The sequence below is a fragment of the Dermacentor albipictus genome, unplaced genomic scaffold, assembly GCF_038994185.2.
Source record: "Dermacentor albipictus isolate Rhodes 1998 colony unplaced genomic scaffold, USDA_Dalb.pri_finalv2 scaffold_13, whole genome shotgun sequence".
NCBI lineage: Eukaryota > Metazoa > Arthropoda > Arachnida > Ixodida > Ixodidae > Dermacentor > Dermacentor albipictus.
In genome coordinates this window covers 11558214-11583594 of record NW_027225567.1, presented here as the reverse complement: position 1 = coordinate 11583594, position 25381 = coordinate 11558214, and the positions used below count along the sequence as shown (strand labels likewise).

General features: G+C 46.6%; 1 protein-coding gene across 1 annotated transcript; it reads right to left on the bottom strand.

Moving 5' to 3' along the window:
• Positions 1 to 2370: 2370 nt before the first annotated feature.
• LOC135915703 (uncharacterized) lies at positions 2371 to 19710 on the bottom strand. The gene is made up of 7 exons (XM_065448841.1): positions 19594 to 19710; positions 11279 to 11361; positions 11101 to 11204; positions 10527 to 10550; positions 10401 to 10436; positions 5156 to 5548; positions 2371 to 3655 (listed from the first exon to the last, which is right to left on the bottom strand). The coding sequence occupies exons 2-7, from the start codon at positions 11346 to 11348 to the stop codon at positions 3164 to 3166; spliced, it is 1119 nt and encodes a 372-aa protein (XP_065304913.1). The 5' UTR covers positions 11349 to 11361; positions 19594 to 19710; the 3' UTR covers positions 2371 to 3163.
• Positions 19711 to 25381: the final 5671 nt, after the last annotated feature.

The window sequence follows — 25381 nt, the reverse complement described above, 5'->3', positions numbered from 1 at the left end:
GTCGCTGCCTTGTTCAGATCACCGAGGACACCACGACAATTACTTTGCTCTTCAGGCGGAAAGCATGGGAACTTTGCTCCCTCTTACAGACTGGAATACCCATTGCAATGACCGGTCACATTGGCCAAGCCCTAACATACTAATGAGCGCATGTATGTGGTCAGGTATCAAATTGATTTAATGCGATTAGCATTATTTGTCCACTTCAGTTACTTTGAGTTTGTATATCTGTCCAGCCTCTCAAGCCGACCGAATGACCAAAGTTGGTTATTAGCTTAGACCACTAGATAGGTATGTGGTCGTGATGTTTTCGTGGCCGTTCCATCGTCTTAATTTCAGCTTCGTCATTCGACTCCTGTCGTGTCGTAGTCATCACGTGATCATCATGCACTCGCTGTAATCCCACTGTCGTAATGCTGTCGTTTTATCATGGTCATTACTTCAGCAATTCATCCCATTGTAATCATGCCGTCATCGTCATACCGCTTTCATCGTTTCATCGAAGTCAATCCTTCTTCGTCATTCCATCTTAATTGTGCTGTCGACATTCAACCGTGATTAGGCCACCGTCGTCTTGCCATCGTCATCGATGCGTCGTCGTCAGACAGCCATCGTCATGCAATTGTAGTCATACCATTGTCGTGAAGAAATCATGGTCGTTCCATTATGGTCATTCCAGCTTCATCATCCGATTCTCGTCCTACAGTCGTCGTCATACCCTCATTGTCATCCCATTATCCTATACCATGATCGTTTTACCCTGGTCGGCATTTCAGCATCGTCATCCCATTGTCGTCGTGACGTAATATCCTAATGCTCTAGTGTTTCCACCGAAGTCATTCCTTCTTCGTCGCTCCATCGTCATTATTGCATCGTCGCCATGCAGTCATCATGTGGTCATGTTCAAGGCCGACACTGGCGAGCGAGCGTCATAGCTAAGTGGCCCGATCCCGGAGAAAGTGTGTGTCGCAAATTGCGGAAGCAATATAAATCTGACAATGACCACTGCTGATTCTAAATAAAGGCGTCTTTAGCAATGGGAAGTGTCACTACATTGCTTTCATGCTAATCGCATTAACGTCGACAGTCATCGCAAGATGGGCTTTTCTGTATTTTTTTATACAGTAAAAGCTCGTTAATTCGAACCGCGAGGGGAAGCCGCTTCAGTTCGAATTAACGAAAGTTCGAGCTAACGAAAGTGAAGGAGAGCAACAGTACACTGCGATTTGGAAGCACTAGGGAATGTCAGAAATTTGGCGTGTCAGAAAGTGATGGCGTGTGCCGCGGGCACACGCCACCTTCAAGTCAAAGCTCTGGGTCCGACTGTGCCACACCACCGATGTCCACCGAAACGAACGTTAGCCGAGGCTTAACACCATCACAATGAATCGCGACAGCCGATACCTCCTCAGCTGAAAACAGAGGTACACAACCGATGAAGACTGCCGAGACAAAGACGCCGAACATGTGAAGGTGGCGAGGGCCCTGATTCGTTGGTTTTTGATTGCAAGCGCAGCTGCGACGTACTTGATTCGCTGTGTTTTGGCGCTTGCCGTGCCATCTCTGCACAACATTAGCAGCTGTACAAGATTTGCAAAGCCTCCGAGATTCGCAACGGGCAAGAAGTCTCGGAGGTTACGTAGAACGGAGAGGCGGCAGCCGCCGCTGCCTTCTGGCTGACCCCGCGTCGGTTAGATTTTTTTCCTATTTTGCCTTCTCTCGCCGTTCTCTACGTTTAGGAGGCAATACATCCTTGTGTGTAGGCAGTAGGTGCGTTTCTCTGGCCGTGTGCCAGGCGAGCGTAGTTCGAATTATCCGTGAGGGAACCTTCTCGCGTTCGAATTAACTGACTTTTTTATACATAGACCCCTGTGGAGCTTGGCCGGACCAAATCGTACAGTTCGAATTATCCATAAATTCGAATTATTGAAGTTCGAATTAACGAGCTTTCACTGTATATCGAAACACTGCGGTAGGCTAGAAAGATTGCATTTGTCCTTCACAAGGGCCTAAGTGTCGACATGCCGCATTAGGTCCACGCGCGATATTTTAACACAATCATTCTGCTTTAAAGTGTAAACTTGTGTTCGCGGCACAATTATTGAGTGATATTATGCAGTTCGACGCATTGTCTTGCGTAGACAATTTCGCAATGCCAGCAAGGCACCGTTTTTCGTTCTTTCTTTTTGTTACCAAGACCATACGAATAAGAAGCCTTATGATGACCATGGTTTGTGGGACGCGTATCGGCACATTTAGGGGTACATCCAGATTTCGTCCGTAGGGTAAACTAAGCATCGAAGGACTATGCTTACCTCGCAAAAAATTACGCATACGTGAAGATAAGCCTTAAAATAAGACCTGCTTCAGTATTTATTTCGAGACATTCTCACGATAAAACGTTGTATGCTAGCGAGTCACATGTAACAAGTGCAGACACGTTTTTACATTACTACTTTTTCGGGTCCTTGAAGCTCGAAATTAGTCACAGTTTTCGCGAAGGCAAGGTGTTTTAACCATGGGAATTGGGATGGGAATAAGTAATTGCATACGACTAAACACATGCAATCCATCTAATTATGTTATCCGAGGTAACAAGTGCGCTTCGTTCAAATAGTTGTCCGATATTATGACTTTCTCACCTGTTCATACATGTTGAATAGTCCTGTCACAACCTGCAGACAAGTTACGAAGGTCGAAAAGAAAGTCTGACTTTCTTCCATGCCGATGAGTTTAACTTTATCCTTCCAATCCACCGCTTGTAAAATTGCGTATTATGATATATAAGCTGCGAAAAGAGCCCCGTCAAGCGAGTGCAACGTAGGGTCTTCATCCTAAACGTTGCTTGAATTAGCACTGTATTCCCCATCATAAGAGCAGCAGAAAGAAGTCATTCACACATGCTCTACAAAACAGCACTTCTTGGATCCTCAAACCTTTGAAGTTTTACATTTCCCTGTATAGCGATCCGTATTCGTCTGTCTTTCCTATGAAATGGCTACATGGATACCTCTGTGAACACATACTCGACTTCTGTTTAGAAAAGCTGACCACTGAGCTTGATGAGGACGGAGATGGCAGGTGGCTTCGACCTGGCACTTCGTGGTCACCACCAACGGTTTGTGAAAAAAACCATGTACACGTATGCAACTACACTACACACTTAACCTCTCCTCCTAAAGAGCTGCCCGATGAACTTATTGATGCCAGCTTGTGGCGTTTGTCCTTCTCCAATGCCATGCGCGACCCGGCCAACGTGCCAGTTGGCCGGGTTCACAAGTTTCAGTGACCCGCGCACCAAATCGGACATCGCGAGCATTCCGTTGTTGACGGCCAACTGGAAACCGTCGTACGCCTGCAGCAGGTCGTGCCCCGCCGTCGGAAGCGCGTTGCCGGTTGAGTTGCCGCTAGCGTGGCCGCTACTTGAGAGCGCGACCGAGGCGTTCCTGAGATTGTGTGAGAGCACGGTCACAAACTCCCTCAGTGGCCGCGTGCTCTCGGCTCCCTGCGTGGCGACCCTTCGCATGAGCACAGGCAGAGCTCCGGTCAGGTTGCGCACTAGCAGGGTCAGGTTGCCCCTCGTCTGCTCCGTGAGCCGCGCAACATCTGTCCTGGGCAAAGACCGGGTCACGTTCTGGATGTTCTTCAAGTCTTCCTGCGTGTGAACAGCCAAGTCGTGTGTTAATTTGTTTCGATCCATTTTACGACCGGAATCCCAGCAATAGAGAACTTCAAGATGGAGGCTTGAAGCGATCGAGAGTGGTAGAACAAGGTTCGTTACTGCAGCAAACTTACAGACAAGCGAACTTGTCTTTTTCGGTATAGCAACTGCTTTCCATCGCAACATTTATGGACGCTGCTTCTTATTTTACCTTAATTTCTTTTAATACTTCAACTTTGCTCAACGTATACTGTACGCACCAACCTATTCTAATCCTTCTCCCCCCTTGAGGGAGGGATAGAGTTGCCTACGCGTACATTAGCGCTGCTAAGGAAAGCAGCCACGTGCGCTGACGGAGACTAGTGCCTTCGAAACGTTGGCTGCAGCGACATGCCTTGTACCACAGGAATAGGAGATTGAATGCCACATGCCTGCTATTATGTAGGTTGAGTAAAAGAGAGGCCCAAGCAATGGGGCTGGATTGTACATACATAGCTGCAAGATGGAAAACATTAGGTGCCCCTTCTTCCGTCAATATAAATGAAATACAATTATTGCTCCTTAAATATAAAAACTATAAGGCAATAACCTTGATTCTTTGCCGGCATTAGTCCCAGCTGCATCTGTAAACCATCTATAGTCAATCATTTCGTTACTATACCTCGTCGCCTCCGCAGCCACTTTGCTCGTCCCTGGATTATGGAAGCATAATGCTTACATAAGGTCTTGTTTATTTAGTCTCCATAACCCTAACGACAAAGCGCCTATGAGTTCCACATCGCGCCAGTGCGAGAAACGCGAAAGTAGCATTACGTTTCTAACCTTTGTCCCTGTAGCACCTCTCTCCATTTCAGAAATGGTAATACATGTCCTGTTCGCGGGAAAACGCTTGAAAGGCAAGAGCCCACGTGCAAAACTCCACCTGAGCAGGTATTCGCGTTCGTTTTGGTGCAGACTTTATATTTATATGAACACATTAGAGTTGTCGGTACCTCTAAAGGGCCCGTGCTGCTTGTAGCAACATATGTTAAAGCCATCAAAGGTCGTAAAGAAGGTAGAGTTCACATGTGTAAGCAAGCACACAGAGCCCGTGTTGCTTTCGTAATCAAATACAACTTAAACATGAGCAAACGTATTAATACCTAAATGGCTTGCTCAGCAGTTATACCACTGGTCACTGGTGTACGCAAAGAGGGCCCTTAGTGCAAATATAGTAGCAGATGGCTAGATCGGAATAAAGTGCCTTAAAACGTGTTCACCAAATGTTTGCTTCTATGTATGGAAGGCCATGTCACATCTTATACATCACCAGTGGCATTATCGGGAACAAGCAGATCCTGCTAACGGCATGTGTTCGCCCCAACACAAAAAAAAACATTGAAAGAAGTGTGATGACCATGATGATGATGATGCATCTTACCCAAAATCACTTTTTTTGCGTGTGGACACAAACCTTTGTGACCTTTGTGATCAGCAACACTCGTATTTGCCTACCTGGAATCGGTGCATGAGCTGATTGGCCGTGGGAGTCATGGCATTCACGCCTGCCGTTGCGATGCTGTTGAATGTATGTAGCGTGCGGTTGAAGTTGTGCACCACCGTCTGAAGGGCGGCGCCTGAGGTCACAGACTTTGACATGTTGCGGAAGGCTTCGCTCGCTGACTGCAGTGTTCGCTGCAACGGTTCGATGCCTGGTGCGCCAGTGGATGGTGGCAGGGACAGCCTCTGGAAGCTGTTCTGCAACGCTTCCAGGTTCTTTACGATGTTGCCGTTGAGCCGGTGAAGGGAAGACAGGTTTCGCAACGCCGGCCCCAGTTCACCGACGTCCCTGATGCGTAGGTGATCTGTGATATTTGACTGGACACGGTCGTAGAGATCCCGAGCGCACTGCGTCCGAGACATTAGCATGCGAATCCATGAATGATCATTACAATGCGGGTCACAGTGGGAAAGTTAATAGCTTGCGTATAACTGTGATTGCATATAGTGTACATGCTATATTACGTTCCTTTCTTATTCGTTTTAAAGTTTGCCCTGCCGTAAGAAACGTGCGAAATTGCATTTTATTTATCATTACATGTAGTTGTCACGCCACATACGTCTTCGCCATTAAAATTTTCGAAGTGGCGTCACTAAGACCAATGAACGGCAGCCTTCTGAACGGGTGCAACACAATGGCCTGCGGTCGCAACTCGAGCCTTTGTATATTCTTCGATACTCGATCGTAACCGAATGTGGCAAGCGTCTGCGCTTGGGGCAACTGAATAGGCCGATGAAAAGAATGGGCTGAAGCAGAGAAGTGCTGACGCTACAGCGTAATTGGCGTAAGCTTTCAAGCACTTGTATACGCGGCGTAAGAAATATTTCCCACAGTAGCTCATACGAGAAGCGACGCGCACAGGTGGGTTAAAGTTTAAGTTCTTTATGTGATCGTTTTAACAATACTTCGCTGGGCTCCTTGTGATTAAGGCCTCCGGCGGTGGGGGGGAGAGAGAAACCGAGATTACAAGTCCAACGCTAGCCAATCTTCCACTTTCGGAATAAATGCAAGTTGGCCGACAAACATATCGCCTGTTTTCATTTGCTCATTCTACCTCTAAAATGTGCACACACGTGCTCACCGTTGCGATTCTGTGTGCAGAAATCACTTCAAGCCCGGAAAGCTCGAAGGTTGTGTTCTTCACTAAAATTCTAGAAAATAGCTACTCTATTTCCACCGGTATGAATGGCGGGCCATTTAATGTATGCTAATGCATGAAGGAAAATTTTCACCATAATTAACGACGTCTGCGTGATCGACGACTGAATATAATTTATTAGTTGTTTCTACAATAAGGTCCATAAATCTTGCAAATTATGGAACGGACGTTGAAGCTCCTAATTATTTAACTCCTACCAAGCAGCCGCCCTAGGTGTTGGGATACCGAGTGACACCACTGGTTATGTTAATTATGCTCTTGTCGTCGTTTTAAGCATGTAGGTTTTGACGCGAGCCACCACTTTGGCAGAGAGAGAGAGTTAGAGACACACGTTTTAATAATATGCTAGAGATGTTAGCCTGGCCGTTCGCCTAACATGCTACTCCAGGGGTCGGGTGATGATTATAATACGTACAATGATAAACAGTTTACAGATGTTTGCCCCATTAAGAGGGTATGAGTACTCATTTTTAGCGCCCAATACACAAGTAATAACGAAACAAAATCGCTGTAGCACCTTTATGCAATCTTGCGCTTTACATAGCTCAAATGAGCACGCGCGTTCTTATTTATTTATTTATTCATTTATTTGTTTGCTATAAGAATAATGCTTGCTTTGTTTTCAGCAGGATAAGTTGAAAGAGCTGCCATCATAGTCCACAGGTTTTCTTTTTCCCTTTTTCATCAAATGGCCCATTGAGCGAAGCCGGGGTCTGTAGCAGCGAAACGACACCTAAATACCTCATTGGCTGCGACGCCACGTAACGCGCGCGTCACCCTCGCTCCCGGAAGCATGTGTTATCCGCGCGTTCCTTGTCCGTGCATGCTTTCGCCTGCGTTCTGTGTCTCGGTAACCACTATGAAAAAAAGTGAATGCATCGAAAAAAGAAGAACAATTTCGAAAGGAAACGTGTTGGCGGTAACGGGCTTCGAACCCACGACCCCACACTCTAAAGGCAAGCGTCCTACCCACTGGGTTAACACAGCGCCTCCTAGATTTATTGCCCGTGCATGCGGATTTATGACATCATGCTACTTGGACCAAAATTTCCATTGTCAAGCATGGCATGACGAAAGCCGTGACGTCGAAATCACCGCGGCTTGCTCGGGACGGGAACATCACCATTAGATTCTATGGCAGTCTGGCAAGGTAGCATGACTTTGCCGATCGAAGTGCACCGGACGACTTGTGATATCTAGGAGGCGTTGGCATAGCGTCTGAACGCGCTTGCTTGCTCGCGAGGAGTTCATAACTCGAAGGACCGCTCAGCGGCATTCATTTGGACATTAATGCTATCGCATTCACAACTCATAAGAAGTGCTTAGGTGTCTTACTCGTACAATTCCCATTTATACAAAACTTAAGAAGTGGTACGTATGCTTAGAAACATGCTTTTACGTTCCAGCTGCGATTGTCTATATCGAATACACGATCGAATTAGGACGAAATCATTTCCGTTGGCCTGATGCGCAACATTCACGGCTACCGTGTTATGAGGATTATTGTATCTTTTCACAATTCCACCATTCCTGTGGTTAAGGGACTCGCATTCGGCCACGAAACCAAGGCCGCTGGCACTTTCCACACTCGCCCTACACTAGGACAGCTTTTGTTAAGTGCAAGTGAGGTGTGGCCTGAAGGAATGCGGGGGCGATCTGAATACTGGAAACTGCGAATTTGACAATGGAACAGAAAAAGAAAGTGTTTCGAGTTTATGACTCGCTTTGGACAGTGTTTAATTTTCGCATGGAGGCTGGATTTTTTGTATGCATTGTAGTAAAATATTTGGATGGGCATTTCTGTGGTTCGTCCAGTATTCTAGTGTTGATTGATTGATTGATTACTGACTAGTGCCAGAAGTGACTATTAAAAAACATGGAGGTCTGGGATTTTACCTCCCAAAACCACGATTTTACTATGAGGCACGCCGTATTGAGGGACTCCGGATTAATTTAGACCACCTGTGGATCTTTAACATGCAACCAATGCACGGTATATGGGTGTTCTTGCATTTCATCCCCCTAGAAATGCGGCCGTCGCGGCCGGGATTCGATCCCGCATCCTCGGGCTTAGCAGTGCAACGCTTTAGCCACTACGCCACGCCGGCAGGTAGAATCGACTATTAACAATGCCAGTAAATCGAAATGTGTTATTTTCTCACCTGCTCACCAAATTATTCCTCCCTCTCAAAACATTTTTATTGCAATGCCCTATTCATTTATTTGAATTGGGAATGCCTGTTATATTTGTGGGGCGCGTGGGCGAAGGCTTTCTCTTTTCATTATTTTACGCCTCACAATAACTAATGCTTGCTTAGGCAGCACCGTCACCTATGCATGTGGGACGGTGCTATCTTCCTAGGAGTTGAGCCCAAAAAACAGATCAAATTCACCAACCATATAGCCCCGCTAACACGCAAAGTGGCATACGGTTTTGGAATTTTGTTAAAAGTTCATCCTTATTTCAGTTTTCAAACCCGCTTGTCACTCCCTTACGCCTTCCTTCATAGTCATATAAACTATTGCATTTCATCATAAGGCAACACTTACGTTACTCACCTATGCTTAGTTCAACATATTGGAAATCAAGCGATACCTGTAATACCAGATAGCGTTTTTTTTTTCTGTCGAGTGCTTCTACGTTACTTTTTTACGCTGACCATTTTATCTGTGCAAAAATCTTAACAGATATTTTCTTTGTGTTTTAATCTTAAGGTACTCGTCTGGAAAGTTTCCCTTTCCTTTGCTACATCCTAGGCAGTTTCTTCATGTTCCGTCGACTGGTTTTGCTACATCAAATAACTACTCATTCCCTAAGCCCAGAACTAATACAGGCGAGCTCACTACTAATTTTTTTCATCTGTTCCATCATGGAATCCATTGCCTGCCGCTGCAAAAGTGGATTCCAATGATTCATATAAAAACAATTTGCGCATATATTTGTTTATTATGTTTGTAATTTTCCATAGTATTGTTTGTTTGCAATGTTGTATTGTCTTCACTGAAATTTGTTCTGCATTGCATGATGTTAGCTGTTTTGCATAACCTGATGCTGTTCATTCTATAGTTAGTTTTCTTTGATGAACGTATTAACAGGAGGTGTCGTGTTAATATTAAGTAGCTCTCTACGAGACCTCCTTATGTATGTATGTTTTCTTTTAAATGTATAATCCGATTTAGAAAAAGAAGAACTTAAATAAAGAATAAAAAGATTGATTGATTGATTGATTGCGTTTCATTCATGGCCTAAATAAACAAAGTAGGTATAAGAGATTCTCTAGCGGAAGGCTCTGGTTAATTCTGAACAGGCAGATCTTTGGAGGGATACTGACGCCAGATCACAGGGCTGGCTGAAATCCATAAGTATATGCTAACAGGCTAGGTTGTCTAACATGATTACGCTGTGCTTTTTCGCGCTGTTGAGATATGTAATAATGGCTGAACTTATGATGTTTTTATTAGCAAGTTCTCAAATTACGGTGTTAATTTGAATATTTAAATTTATACTCGATGGGGACTGAGACAACTGATGCAAGTAGTCGCATTACATTGATTGCACCTTCAAATTACACCTTTCGGTAAAAAAAACTGAGAAAATACTGGCAAACTGAAAGCGTCTAATAATGGTGACGTAATTACTTCTCGAGGGACAGTATTAAAGCAGGCTTCCGTATATTCGTTCATCAATGCGTGTGTTGTTTGGATCATTACGAGCAATTTTTCTCGGCTTGCTGCATGGGTATTCTAGTATGCACTCACAGTTGTGAACATCGAAAGGTTTAAAATAATGCCATCAGTGTGAACTGGAGCTCTCTGTCTGCAATAAGGAGCGCCTATATGTGTTCAGTGCCAGACAACCATGTGATGTGACTCTGATAGGTTTCACAGTTAATGCAGCACGTTTCAGTTAATTATTCTGCAGCCGACTTTAACTTGAGAAAGCAGAGTTTCAAAAATGATAAGGAAAGCGCCAGTTAAGAAAATTTGCTCGTACTTTCAACGTGGAAATCAGCAGAAGGCATTCTTCGAAAAGAGCTTACCTTGTTAAACTTGGTGATATCTACGGAATTGTTCCCCTGAAAAAAAAAAAGTTCATAGAAATATTTTGACCACTGCAGCAGCGATGCTTCAATTATAAACAGGTGAATGGAAGCATCATGACTCACCTTTGTTGCTCCACGCTGTAGGCACTGTGAATGGAGAAGAAAAAGGAAACAGGATGCATTAATCAGAATTTTGGATCGTCAGACCAGAGACACACAAGCATTGCAGTAGCAGTGATTACACCACGAAGGGCACAACGCATTTCCCAATGGAGTATTTTTTTTATGTTGTCAATCGGAAGAAGGCGAGCGAAAGGTAAAAACAATGCCGCGATTTTTAAATATAACAGCTCATGATTCAAAGTACCTCACACCTCCAACTGACATGGCCGTCTACGGTTCTGTTCTCTGTATGAACAATTGTAGTCACTCCTCAAGAAGCAAGCGATAACATCAACTTTAAACTACGACCGATTTCTTTAAGAAATTCACGTCGCATAGAATGAAATAAAACTTGAAGCAGTTTCCGTAGCAGACTTGCGACGAAGGAAAAAAAAGGGGCTCCTTATTGTTGGGTAAGTCGTGCGTGAAATGGGCGCGTCCGTTAGGCTGGATGGTTATTTAAGCCGCAAGTAACTTACCAGACACATATCCTTAATGCCACCTAGGGCGCCAACCTCAAATTCAGTTTCCGTACCTTTGAAAACTCTTCGAAACCATGTGTGGTAATCTCAAAGCTTGTCCCGTTGGCAAGGCGAATGTTGTACTTGTGGGAATGTTTATCTTCTTTGCGGGAACCATCTGCAGTCGAGTGAAGGAGCGAGAGAGAGAATAAGATCATGACAGCTGAAAGTGATGAACGTGAGAGCACCTACCCGCCCTAGATCCAGCAATCATAGTGGCAGCTACTAGGCAGAACTTGAGTAGGTTGGCACACTTAGCCATGGCAGCAGTGTATCTGGAAGCAATGTGGGTACACCGATTTGAGGATGCGAATATATGCATCCGTATCTCATATAGAGAAAAGCTGCAATGAACACGTACGATGAATGCTGAAAAAGCATGCGATTGCAAAAATAAGAACTAAATATCTGAAAAATCAACAAGCGAGCCAGACATCCCCGTAATCACTGGGGTTTGGTAGGACATACACAAGAAGTCCTATCTGCATAACTAATGCCACCGTTTGTTTACAAGCACAATTAGATTAGTGCGACTTTGTAATTCCGTTGTATCCAGGCCATGGCGGCCGCATTTCGATGGGGGCGAAATACGAAAACAGCCATGTACTTAGGTTTAGGTGCACGTTAAAGAACCTCAGGTGGTCGAAATTTCCGGAGTCCTCCACTACGGCGTGCCTCATAATCAGAAAGTGGTTTTGGCACGTAAAACCCCATATTTTTTTTAGAATTCTGTTGTAGCAGATTATAATACTCCCATCGTTGTGTTACGCCATAAATAAAAAGGAACAGCTGACTATGTCTCAATGTTACAATCAGTGCACATCATCAGTTACAAAAAAAATCGCAACTTTGTTCCGGAAGACAAAGCCCTAGCGGTGATAGAAAAAAATTATACAACTACACAAAGTAATATCTGTAGTTTATCAGCCGTATAAAGTGCAGTAAACATACGTTTACCAATTAAATTAATAAGTATGGCGTTACGTGCGCACAGGCAAACATGAACAGCTCTCCCTCGTTAAAAGCGAAGTCCCGTTGTCACAGAGGGTCTCGAACGCTTCGTGTTGCCTCTCGTTTCACCGCGTCTCGAAAACTTGAAATTCCACAATCTCTAACACTGTAGGCGCGTGGAAGCACGGCACGCACGAAGCCACCAGCCATCTCGGCTCGCCTCAGATTGGAACCTGCCGCGGATTACGTCCAATGTAGGGGGCCTCGTATGCGCTCAGCCGCACGGACAGCCATGCGCAGCCACGGCCGGGCAAGAAGGGAGGAAGCAAGTACAACTGCCTTCCCCGGGGTGAACTTGATCACGTTATCGCACGATCCCTCCCCCCCCCTCCCTCTTCCTAGTGTGCGCATGATCACGTAACCTCCAACATTGGGCGCGTGGGAAGACTGCATCAAACATCAATCAAGCGTCCTTCTCGACCCACGCTCGCACGTTTCCTCCCGCTGGCGCAACATAAATAGCGGGAGGCACGATAGAATCTTAGCGCACTTGCGCTTTATACGGAACATCACGGCGAAGGCGGAAATTCGCCTGGAATGTCCCTATAATTGCTATCACAATAAAAAGAAAAAAAATCCACCCATTCGACACTGCTTGTAAACCTGACAATATACAGGCTGCTGACTATGCATACATAGATCACAGTATTATTTCATAGAGGCGTGAAATATTTCCGAAATTGCAATAATCATGGCGCGATTCTCCACAGCATGTCACACTAATGTCAACACCTGCCTCGGCAGCTCGAGCTCATGACAGCAATAGTGTCATTGTAACGGTTCAGATTTGTTCAGTATGTGGGCAATGTCATGAACATTCGCTGCCTGTGCCATCTTATGTTCGCTTGATGCTCAGTTCTTAAGCTTGTTCGTGCCATCATTCCCTTCTTGAATGCAGCGCATCTAATTTTCCGGTACCAGTTAGCAGGAATCATTCTTGTTCGTTTCTATAAACTAGTTTACTCTTTGTAGCCTGCTTTAGCAATATCGCACAACTTAGGCGGGAAATTCCGGGACCTTCGAACTTCATTGCCGGAGGACGAAACATTGGAGGTGATAGACACTCAGTCGGATCTAACAGAGAAATTCGTGGTTCAGTTAACTTTAGAAAAGCAGTGACAGAACCACCTTCGATGAGGCACCTACAAAAACATATATTCATAAATAAAGCCACAAGTTTTGGAAAGTTGTTTTTTTTTCTAAGCGAAGCTGTTAAAAAAAGTTCAGCAATGGCTTTTGTGCGGCGATGCTTGTGACGGCGTGGTCGATGTGAAATGTAAATGCAACTCAGTAATCCGTAATGTTTTTGTTTCACGTCACATTATGCCAACACCACCTAGGCAGCACAAGGCATGTTCACTCCGATCCAAGACGTTATGCTACTTAGCCCGAAAATCCCATTGATAAGGCTGGTGTGTCGAAAGCGGTGACGTCAAAATCACCATGTCTTAACTCGGTAGCATCTCTATTATATTCTATGGCAGTCGGGCCAGGTAGCATGACATTAGGGATCGGAATGAACAGGCCTTGTAGTATCTAGGTGGTGTTGGTTATGCTGGCTCCACGTTGGAGTTCAGACAGGAGTTTATTTGGCTGCGCTGGTAAAATCAGATGCCGTGGTCTTGTAATGCATCATGCGTGGGAGCCTTGATTAAAAACAGCAATGCTGCACATAATTGTGTGATTTTGTGTAACAGCAATAAAACGTCGGAAAGATTTAAGAGTATGCAGGTTGTAAACATGATAGATACAATAAACTTCCACTCTGAAACAGCCAGCCACGACCACAATCGAATGCACAGTAAGTGCTGCGGTGTTTCGGCTCGGTCAGGACGCGCCGAAAATGAGGCGAAAGGGTGCTTAAGGTGGTTAGCGAGCCTAACGATTCACTGAAATAAACTTTATCAAAAAGCCATGCTAGCAATAGTTTTAGAGAAAGAGGCTTTATCGAAGTGTGTTCGCGCCCGGAGCTACCCCGTTCTCTCCCAAACACCTCCACCCCCACCCTCTCCATTCTTTCTCTCTCGCTCTCCAACATATCTTTGGTACTGCAAGTTTTTGGGATACTGCAAAGACCTGAACTTTATGCAATGCGCGCACCGCCTTCGCAACGCTCGTCAAGTCGTGCATAACCACCCTGCGCCTTTCCCGACTATCTTTTTTTTTCGCTGATGATCTATTACGACGTGCCCTATTTTCCCGCTCAAGGAAACCAGCCAATGATCTTTCTTTTTTTCCGTTGTGACAAAACAGCAGACACTATGACGCAACACAATGGACGGAAGACATAACGTCGACCTTAAAGGGCAAGACTGACGTAACAATGTTTCGTCCCTGCTTTTAGTACGTTGCTGATTTCCAAACAGACCAGATTGCCTCTTCGTCAGTAGAACACTGACTTTTTTTCGAAACTGCACGCATTTAGGACCCCAACAAAAGGGTTCTCTTATCTACTTCCTCTTCGCTCGCCCTTCTCCACTCACCATCCAGATAACTTGACGTCGTGCAGAACAAAACCAGTACCACCGTTTCTAACGAGGCTGCGACTTCAAAGCGGAGGAAAAGCTTGCTTTAGACGCGGAGTGCTTTGATCATTACTTTTGTATGTTACGTTGGTACAGTTTGATCTTAGCCAAAAGGCAGAAAACAAATACTCCGACTTAAGATATATCCACTGATTACCAGGAACGGAAGCAGGAAGTCACGTATCTGTTTGCCGAAAATAACCCAACAGGTCGATGCATTTCGAACGCGGCCCAGTTTTTTTAATTTAAATCTTAATGCGACGGTTACCGTTATATATATTTGCCGGCAAGACTACTTTGTCCGAACGCATCATCAGTACCGTGCAGTTATCCTAGTGCTTACGTATATATGACTAACGATCGACACAAGCAGACAGACTTCCTTGCACAAAAGACATCGCCTCAGGGGCCCCCATTCAATGGCTCTACACGCTAGGCAGCTCCCTCTCAACGTATCCCTTCATATGACCCAGCGACCTCAGTCGTACAAGCGAACGAATGTTTACATCAGCAGTGCTTAAGGTTGGTCTTCAGCACCATTGCGCACAGTGGTCACTTTGCGGCCCTTGAAGCGGGCAAATTCATTATAAGCTTTAATTTTATGCGACACCACAAATGGCCCAATGAGCGAAAAATTGGAGGACGCTTAAGCTTCGCCTTCAAGAGTGGAACGCGATAGCGTTATCGCACCCCGTTCGCAACGCCTACTCAAACGCGCTACGCCAGCCAAACATCGCGATCGGCACAGATAGCCGGGCCCCGACGTGCCATGAAGGCGGAAGCGATCATGGGGCGAGTGGCGCGCCACGTGTCGGGGCAGCGCCGTACATTGCGAGGAGGGGGTCTTCTGTTTTTGCCGCAAGATGGCTCTGCGTGTGCGCAGAGCGCAGAAGAAATTTAGCGGAAACATACTTCGCTACTCATGAAACTGCGACTTCTGTAAGTTACATGGTCATAATTACCGATATACACCGCAGTATAACTTTATACTGCATGTTTCTAAGGCAACACCGCATTTACTAGAGGCGATTTTGTCCCGTTTTGAGGGAACGAACTCGTGGCTGAGTGGTAACGCCTCCGTCTTACACTCCGGAGACCCTGGTTCGATTCCCACCAGCCCATCTTGCAAGACGTTTTTTTTATTTATGAAGTGCCTTCTGGGATTTATCGCTCACGGCCAACGCCGCGGACGCCGACGACACCGGGTTTTCTGCGACACGAGCTCCTTAACGCTGTTGCGTTAAAAAGCCGGCCTCTGTAGCAGCTCCCGCTATCGTCTTCTCGGACGCGCGCACAGCGGTTAGATATCTTAACAGGCGTACAGTATTGTGACCAAAGCACTTCAAAGGACTAGGGAGAGTACCGAAGAAGGATACCAAATATTGTGGTTCCCAGCCCATCTAGATAGCTCAAATAACCCGCTTGGATGTAATACGAACAAGCAGGCCCACCGGAGAGCGCGCGATTTCACGCAACGCGCTGTCGCGGGTAGCCAGGCTTGTAACGAGGTCAACATCCACAAAGATCCATTAAGTACATTCCACGAAATTGTTTCCCATTATCGACTAGGCAGGAGGACATTTGCACCCTCTCACCCCAAATTCAACAAACCTCAGGCTACCACACTAACACTCCTGCAAACCCGTTCATATCCCACTCCTCGGTCTCTTAACACGATAGATCCTGAGCACTCACAGTCGTGCCCCAAATGTGGTCATGACTCATGCTCTTTTGAACACATGCTCTGGCTGTACCCAGCCCTTCACGCCTATCCACTCATCACGAAATAACAATGGCAGGAATCTCTCAAGAGCAGCAATCTCCACATTCAACTCCAGGCTGTCCAGAAGGCCCACGACATTGCCGCGGGACTTGATCTCCCAGTTCCATCGTGGGCGGAGCCACCGACTTGATCTTCGGGAGCCTTCGGTTTTGGCTCCCCGAGGTCTCAGTCCCTCAGGACTCAAATAAAGTTCTTGTCATGTCATGTCTGTAGCAGCGAAACGGCACCTAAATTCCCATTGGCTGCGACGCCACGTCACGAGCGCTCCTCGGCGGAGCAGGGCGGGCGGATGGCAGCAACTGCTGCCCCGCAGGCGCACATGTTGTTGCATGAGAGGAAGCGACATCGCCGCTACCTCCCGTCGCTAACGCAAGCCTGTGTTATCCACGCGTTCCTTGTCCGTTCAAGCTCGCGCCTGCGTTCTAATTTCGCCTCGGTAATCGCTATAAAGAAATTAAATTATAAAAAACTGAATGAGTTAGACAGGAGAAGCTTTAGCTGTAGTGGCTTTCGAACCTACGACCCCACGTTCAAAAGCCGAGTGTCTTAATCCCAGGGCAAAGTCAGCGCCTTCTGGATAGCAAGCCTGTGTACTCTGCTTTATGACATCATGCTACTTGGACTTAAATTTCCATTGCCAAGCCCGGCGTAGCAAAAGTGGTGATGTCAAAATTACTACGGCTTACTTGGGGTGGGAGGAAGAGGAGGAGGAGGAGAAATAGACGAAAAGACCGAGAGGTTAGCCAGTTGTCAGACCGGTTGGCTACCATGTACTGGGGAAAGGGGGTAGGGGCAATAAAATGAGATGTTAAAAAAGAAATAAGGAACGAATAAATGAAGAGCAAAATTAAAAGAGAAAAAGGAAAGGAGAATACGGCGCTCCTTAAAGTCTGACTCTAAGACCAGTCCTCCGCAGTAAGCGCAACAACGCTTTCAAAGCCTTCTGTGCTGAGTACGGTCTGGGCCAGTGTCTCAGAATCCTTTCCTCCGACAAAGGGCGTTTGTCAAGGCTATCTAACACTCTTGAAAGTTCTTTCCTGGGCGCACTGAAGAGGGGACATTCACAGAGAAGGTGGGCGATTATTTCCTCGCCGCTACAGTTATCGCATGTCGGGCTGTTGGCCATTCCGATCCGAAATTGCGCATTCGTGATAACCACGCCAAGCCACAAGGAGCACAAAAGCGTCTCTTCAGCTCTAAGTACGCCTGACAGAAGGCGGAGCCGTATAGCTTCGGATCCAAGTTGTGGAGACGAGCGTTGGTAAATTCCTTAAAGTTCTACTGAGCAAGTGTAAGTTCACGTGCGAGCGAACGAAGCCCTGTAGCTGCCTCTGTTCTGGATAAAGGTATAGCTGCACAGTGGAGACCATCATGAGCAGATCGGGCGGCCTCATCTGCACGGTCGTTTCCATAGATACCGCAATGGCTCGGTATCCACTGAGAATCTATACAAGTGTTACGTCAGCCACTAAGTGTTGATTCGGTCCATGACGAAATAGCGACGTAATGCACTGGAAAGCGGCCTTGGAGTCAGAGAAGGTTAGCCATGTCTGTGAAAATACATCAATTACGAACTCTAGAGCAGCACGCAGGGCGGTGAGTTCTGCAGCTGACTCTGGACAGGAGCGGCCCCATTAGATTCTGTGGCATTCTTTCAAGGTAGCATAACGTCACGGATCGAAATTCATCGCCTTGTGCATCTAGGAGACGTTGGCCAAGCGTCCTTACGCACTCGCTCGCACTCGCTTCATAACTTCAAGGACCGCTCAGAGGCATTCAATTGGATATTATTGCTTTCACATTCACCACTCATAAAATGTGCTTAGGCGTCCTCGAATGTTTTTTGTTTCTGAGGCTTCGAGCGTGATGCTGCTAGGATATCTCGATATCTTGCTCACAACTGCTTAGCGCAGAAAAATGTCGTGAGGTGCCATAGCAAATATATGAATACCTTTAAATTGGCTGCCATGGGCGTCTAACAGCTAACTGAGGGAGCATCAACAACTTGTTTCACGAAGCTCATGCATTTTTGTTTTCCAAGAACGGAAGGCTTTAAAAAGGGAGTATAATACATAAGAGAGTTGCGCAACCTTGTGTATACAATTTATCCAGGTGCCCACTTCAAAATCTGAAGTCTCGCTTTATTTTATCAAACACTGTGATGATGAAAAAGAAAAAAAAATGAGCGATATAATTTCCTATTCTCTTCCGAACATGCCAACGCTTTGGAACACAATTCAGAATACGCTGCCGAACTGGTCGAACGGATGCCGTTCGGTCACCATATACGTATACGTATAGGAAGAAGTAGATATGGAGTAATCCTCTTATACTCCAACGTTAGTATGTCAGCTGTGCGGAATAAAGCGTTTTGAAGACCTGTAGGAGATACCTAGAACAAAACGAGCCTACTAGGAGCAAGAGGCGCTGATACGGCGCACATCGACTCATCAGGTCGCTCCCGTGCAATGTACGTTATCACTTGCGAAGCCTGTAGGCGTCTTTAAAACATGGTTCAAGAGGCGTGGTAATTAAGATTAGCACACCTTTTGAGTTTTCCACGACGATACGAAAAAAAAAAGCGGTTGTTCAATATTTCGTCGAAATGAATACTCGGGAAAGTTCGTTTAGCATTTGCAGGAATACGGTGCGTAAGGAGCGTGACATAGCACAGACAAGGGGACACCGACGAAGTGCCGTCACCGTTACATCATACGCTCCGTATTTCGCTTTAGGCGTGTCATTCTGCAATTGTGCAGCCCTTAGGCGTGCGCTGTGTCTCAAATTCGCATAATATAGTGTTTCACAACAATCTACAGTGCGTTTTACTGTTAAATTGGCACACATGTACTTATCAAACACAGTGCGATTTTTTTTTCCTGTCTGGCAATTGTATGTCGCCTGGCTTTGCAACAAATACCTTGTGGTTGGTGGCGCTGGAACTTTCGAACTTTTCCACAAACCTGTCTCGTTCATTGAGATATCTCAAGCGGACACTTGCACCTAGAGCGCCAACAGAATGAGAGCCTCACATGTAAGTGTTCCCTTGCACAGTGAACTGCACTACGCTCGCCAGCCCGTTGAGCCTATTGAACAACCTTTCAAATAAAAGAAACTCTGGTGGACCCGCGCTCAACCTGCCTCACCTGGGGGCCTGCTCTCGGACAACGCGTACATCGTGTACTCACCACGTGCACGCGGAGGCTGCAAACTGCCGGAGGTCTCCGCGGTGGTCCTGCCGAGAACGAGCTTAGCGGCCTCGGCGCGTAAGTCGGTGTCTGAAAAAAAAAAAGAAGACGTGTTTGTCGGGCGCGCGTGCGCGCTTCTCCTCCGGCGTGGCCTACAAACGCGCGCCGTGTACGCGCCGCGTCGCGCGAATGTGCCCGGCGCCGCTCTCTCGCGCGTGTGCTGCGCTAAGAGGTCGTAAAAGCGCTAAGAAAGGCGCACGGGTCGCCGCCGACCAGGTCGTCACAGGGTGCGGAGAGCGCGTTCGTCGACGACTGTCCTTTCGGCGCCGGCTGCTGCCTTCGAGCACCGTTCAGCCCAGCCCAACCCAGCCCTGCGCCGCCGCCGCCAGAACTGGGTCGGCCCTATTTTGATGCCCGGTTCGACAAACTCGAGAATGCGGTTCCTCCATCGGTCGCGCATACACGCGGCGAGAAAGAGGGAGTGCACGCAGAACCCTTCTCAACCATGTGCGCTTCTTTCATAAGCTCCTTATTTTATTTTTCCCCTCTTCTTTCTTTTTTTTTTCTTTGCGGAGTGTCTGTTATGGTGTGGCCGGATGGCTGAGGGAATGGAGCGCTCGGAACTCCAGGAGCGGGTCCATCTTTGAGCTCTTTTTTTCTGCGCCATCGCCCCCCCCCCCCACCTTCTTCCTTTCTCCGCGTGGCCTCATCATCGATTCAGAAACTAGCACTCCTCGCCGAAATCCGTATTTGGCGTGCTAATAACTGAAACGGTGTCGTCGCTACCGGAAGTTGTGCCGCGCCGCCGTGGAAAAGATGCGTATGGGCGGAAAAGTGTCACTGCTCTCGGAATGGCTTTTTCGATTCGGCGGGAAAGGAAGCGCACCGATCGCGAAGCCATCACTCAGTGAAGGCCAAATAATTTCCTCCGCACGCCGCATGACGAAGAAGCAGCGCAGCGGCATCTGCGCGTATTGCAGCAATGAATGATTCAATGGCGCGCACCATCACTGCCTTTGGGCTTTGTTTCCTCCTGGTCGCTATATCCTATGAAACGGTCCCCTACGCTGTACCTTGTCGCGCAGGGCCTCACCGTATATGTGGCGTCGCTTTCAACCCTAAAGCGGCGAGTCGCTATTGTGTTGTGCCACTTACAGGAAGGACGCGAGATCGAGGTGCACACTTTGGTGTAGGACAACGTTGAAATACATCGATAGCGCGTGCCGCAGCCCGTCACTATTTGGGAATGTGGGACTACATATTTTAGGAGCGCTTAGGGGCAGATTCATCAGATATCGACGCCGTAAAGCAGGAAAACCACGGCATGCTTTCTTTTGGTATTCCTAGTGCATGCAGTTGTATATTCTGTTGGTATACCTTGCAAGCGTGTGCGCTTGACGTTGGAAACAACCAACCGTGATTTGTTGGCTGTATTGTAGTGGAATGAAAGTTCTGAACTGTCGTCTGTGGTCGGGTTTTATTACACAATGGTCTCGGCATTACTTTCCTTTCAATGTGTTCGTCCATAAGCTGGGCCCAAATGTATCAAATTATTTCATCATGGCTACCATAACAAAACAATGCTTACAAGAAAATCTAGAACCACACTTATTCAGGGAAACACTCCATTGAGGCAGCGTCGTCATCGGCCCAGCCAACGTGGCTTTTAGCGAACCATAACGTTTTCTTCGAGTTGCCGCCTGCAATTTTTTTCCCTTCACGTCGCCATCCGTCTAAAACGTACCAGCGCTTGCAAATGGCGCTTGTCTTTTAACATTGGCTGGGAGTGATCCGTCTGCTTCCAGGCAGTATAAAAACTTCTCAGGTCTGGAAAAACTTACCTTGAAATTTTATCGAGATACAGATTCGGAGATACTAGAAGCTTAATTGTATCTGATACGATACTCGCTATTTGTATCTGAAGATACTTCGATACATTAGGTAATTACTCATTATAGCACTGTGGGGCCGCTGCATTGCAATCGATAGCTTTCAAATTTTGTAACCCTGCAAAGAGATGGCTTTTTTTTCTATTTCTATATTAAGACGTAACATCTTTTTTTACAATGAACCAGAATTCTGATACTATCGGTACTGACATATGGACCCGAAATTTGACAACAAGGCAAACAATGAAGCTTAAGAAGAATTGGGAATAAGTTAAGGACCGGGCTGCAAACGAGGGAACGAATAATTTCAGGCCTAACGTTAACAGACAATTGGCGGAAGCCTATGTTTATTGCCCAGAACCAATTATAACAGCATACAAAAAAACTGATTACGCTGCGTACCTGCATTGATCTGATGCAAGTTCTGCTAGTCCCTCGCGCTGTTTAGAAGCTTTTACCTAAGGAACTCCTGTCTAAATACAGGGAATGTAGAAAACAATCTCGGCTTCCACTGCGCAGATTAGATAAGCATGGTTCTATATAAAAGAAAACGTTGAATTCTACCGAATCTAGGGAGCAATATGAATTTCGGCCACCAATCTTTTAACAAATGTTTATTGAATTTCGTAAACTTCAAGAAAACTAACATAGGAAGTATACGCCTCTGTAAGTCGGCGATAATAAAATAAATCAGAATTCTGTAAACTGCGCATATTGAGATATCTAAAAAGGATAACAACAAAGTGTTGTACAGTATCTTAAATTATACAAAAACAAGGTATTATACACCGTTCGAAATATACAAAACTAATGTATTATACACCGCTTTAATTACACAAAAACAGGGTATTATGCACGACATTGAATTATACCACAACAAGGTATTATACATCGCTTTGAAATATACAAAAGCAAGGTATTATACACCGCTTTGAATTAAGCAATAAAGAGGTATTATACACTGCTTTGAATAATATAACAAGGCATAGTACACCGCTTTGAATCACACAAGAATTGGTATTATACACCGCTTTGAATTATACAACAAGGTATTATACACCGCTTTGAATAGTGCAACAAGGCATAATACACCGCTTTGAATTACACAAAAACAAGATATTGTTAAGGGAGAAGAGAGAGAGAGAGATAATATTGAATGGCAGAAAGGTGGAGAGGTCGGCCTGAGTGAAATGCCTCTAGCTTGATTGCTACTCCACGCTGGGGAAGGGCTTTGGGGAATAAGAGAGATATATTTGTCCCCTGAGAAATCAATGCACTGTGCCAGTTCTGTTGGAATGGTGCCATTTGTGAATTTAATTATATTTCCCCTTGTCATGCTCAACTACTTACTGGTCAGATAGGATGTGAAGAGGAAGGAAGGTGGTGGTATGGTGAATATGATGAGGGCTGCACAGCAATATGTTTCTGTGTAATGCGTACGTGTACACTTCACAGCACAGCACAATCATTTTCGCGGGCAGAGGTATAAGGTACTGCAGCGTATACTGTAGCAAAGAGACTGTCTATAGCGTTCATAATTTTTGCCGCTGTTAGAGAAAATATATGCATTTACAATATATACAGTTACAAGGGTGTAGCTCAGTGACCAGGGTAACACGATCAACCGCTCTTTGAGACAGTTCGATCTCCTCTTCACCTGCCAACGTCATTTTGTCCACAGCGGCACAAACCCGTTCGTGACATTAACCCGTGGCGGCAGAGGCATCGTCTCGATACTATTTAAGGCGTCGAATCAGCGTGCGAGTTATAGGGGTTGAGTCGCGAAACGGTGCACGATATCAGTTTTTGGTGGGCCAGAAGACGTCGAAGTCACAGGTGATACCTCATATTTGAAGCTGGTGACTTAGCGAAGAACTCGGCACGGTAGGACGTGTCGCGGCAGCAGTTTTTCGCAGAGGCCCACGCGGCGGGAGGGTGACGAAAGCAGGACAAGTGACCCACGGCAGAAATGAGTGTCCCGATGACCACTGTCGTAACGATGCTTTTGGGTAGTCTGAGACGCCAGAAGACGATCACGGGTAATGCGTCGTGCTGTGGCCAGGCGAAGAATGGCGTCTTGAACGTAGAACGTGGTAGTGTTGCCATCGGAAGGGAGCAGCGAGTCAAGAGGCAGGAGTGGGTCACGGCTGTAACGTGCCAAGGGAGACGACGCTTACAGCAGCATGGTCAGTGCAGGAAAGAACGAAGGTTTATTGAGAGCGTGGCTTATAAAGACATGAAGGCAGTACGCTGTACAACTGCGCATCACAGATGCGCATCCACGCTGATATAATCAGTACACGCGTCCGATACATCCTCCCTCGGGCAACAAACAAAAGAGACTTAGACACATATACACATTTGCCAAAACTTATGACACTTGCTGAAAATGTTCATCATAATGAAGCTTCTGGGGAGGCCGGACGACACGAGTCGACCTTCTAGTAGCGTGCGTTGGTTGGATGCCAGGCGAAGGATCGCCGTCACTTGCTGGTAGCATTGATCCTACGGCTGTTTCTAGAGATGTCTCGGTGGCTTGCGCTGTTGGTTCAGCTGGTGCTGCAGGCGCCGGCGCACCAGAGCTTTCGCATGGTGGAATCTCCTCGCAGTCATCACTTTCACTGCTATACAGTTCACCCGTCCTAAGTAGATGTCGACGGTTGCGCCGCAGAACACGTCGATCTTGCGTTCGTACCAAATAGGAACGTGGAGCAGTTTCACCAACGACCTTCACTTTTGGGGACCACGCAGTCGCATCCTGAAGCCTCACCTTCGTGCCTCTGCGCAGTATTGGCAAAGACTTCCCGTCCTTGGATTGTTGGTGCTTCATCACAGGGGTCCGGGACACCCTACCGAAGTCGGGAAGGTTAGAACGAAGTCGCCTGCTTTGCAGAAGCTCACCCGGAGAATGCCCATCTTCCAATGGTGTTGAGCGATAGGCTAGTAAACCCAGCCAGAAGTCCTCCCTCGCCTCGCGAGTCTTTTTCAGGATGCGCTTTACGATTTGCACACCTTTCTCAGCCGTGCCGTTCGACTGCGGATAACGGGGGCTGGAGGTTACATGGTTGAAGTCGTATGTTGTGACAAATCTGGCAAATTCATGGCTTGAAAACTAGGGTCCGTGATCCGTGCAAACTTCTACAGGTACGCCGTACCTGACGAACATGGCGCTAAGGGCTGCGAACGTAGTTGCTGCAGTTGTGTCGTCAAGTTGCTCAACCTCAAGGAAATTTGAAAAGGCCTCGTAAGCAACTACGTACGAATTTCCAGCATAAGAAAATATATCTACGCCGACCCTATACCAAGCGCATTTTGGAACTGGCCGCATTAAATGTGGTTCATGTGGTTGCCTGTACGCGTACTTTCGGCAGGTTGCGCAGCTTTCTACTAGGGCAGCTATTTCGCCGTTCAGACCGGGCCAAAATACAAGAGTTCGAGCCCTCTCTTTGCACTTTTGCAACCCAAGGTGGCCAGCATGTATTCTGTTCAGGATGCTTTGTCGCATACTCTTCGGTATTACAACTTTCGAGCCCTTCAACACTATTCCATTAACGACTGACAGCCCTTTCGCAAAAGGCTTGAGTTCCCCGGTCACCGGCTGCCCGCTTGTTAAGCTCTTCCTCACGGCCTGTAAGTATACGTCACGAGACGTTTCTTGCTGCAGTAGCCGCTGCGCTTCGGAAGTGACCATGTAGCCCAAGGACTGCACCGCATGAATCTCCACGTCGTCGGTGGTACCAGAAGTAGTGCCAAGTTGATCTTTGCCCTGGTCAGCCGTTGAGCGTGACAACATGTCAGCGAGAACCAGCTGTTTCCCGGGAATGTACTGCAAGACAAAGTTGCATTTTAGTAGCCGCAAAAAGAATCTTTGCACTCACGGTGGCATGTCGGCGATTTCC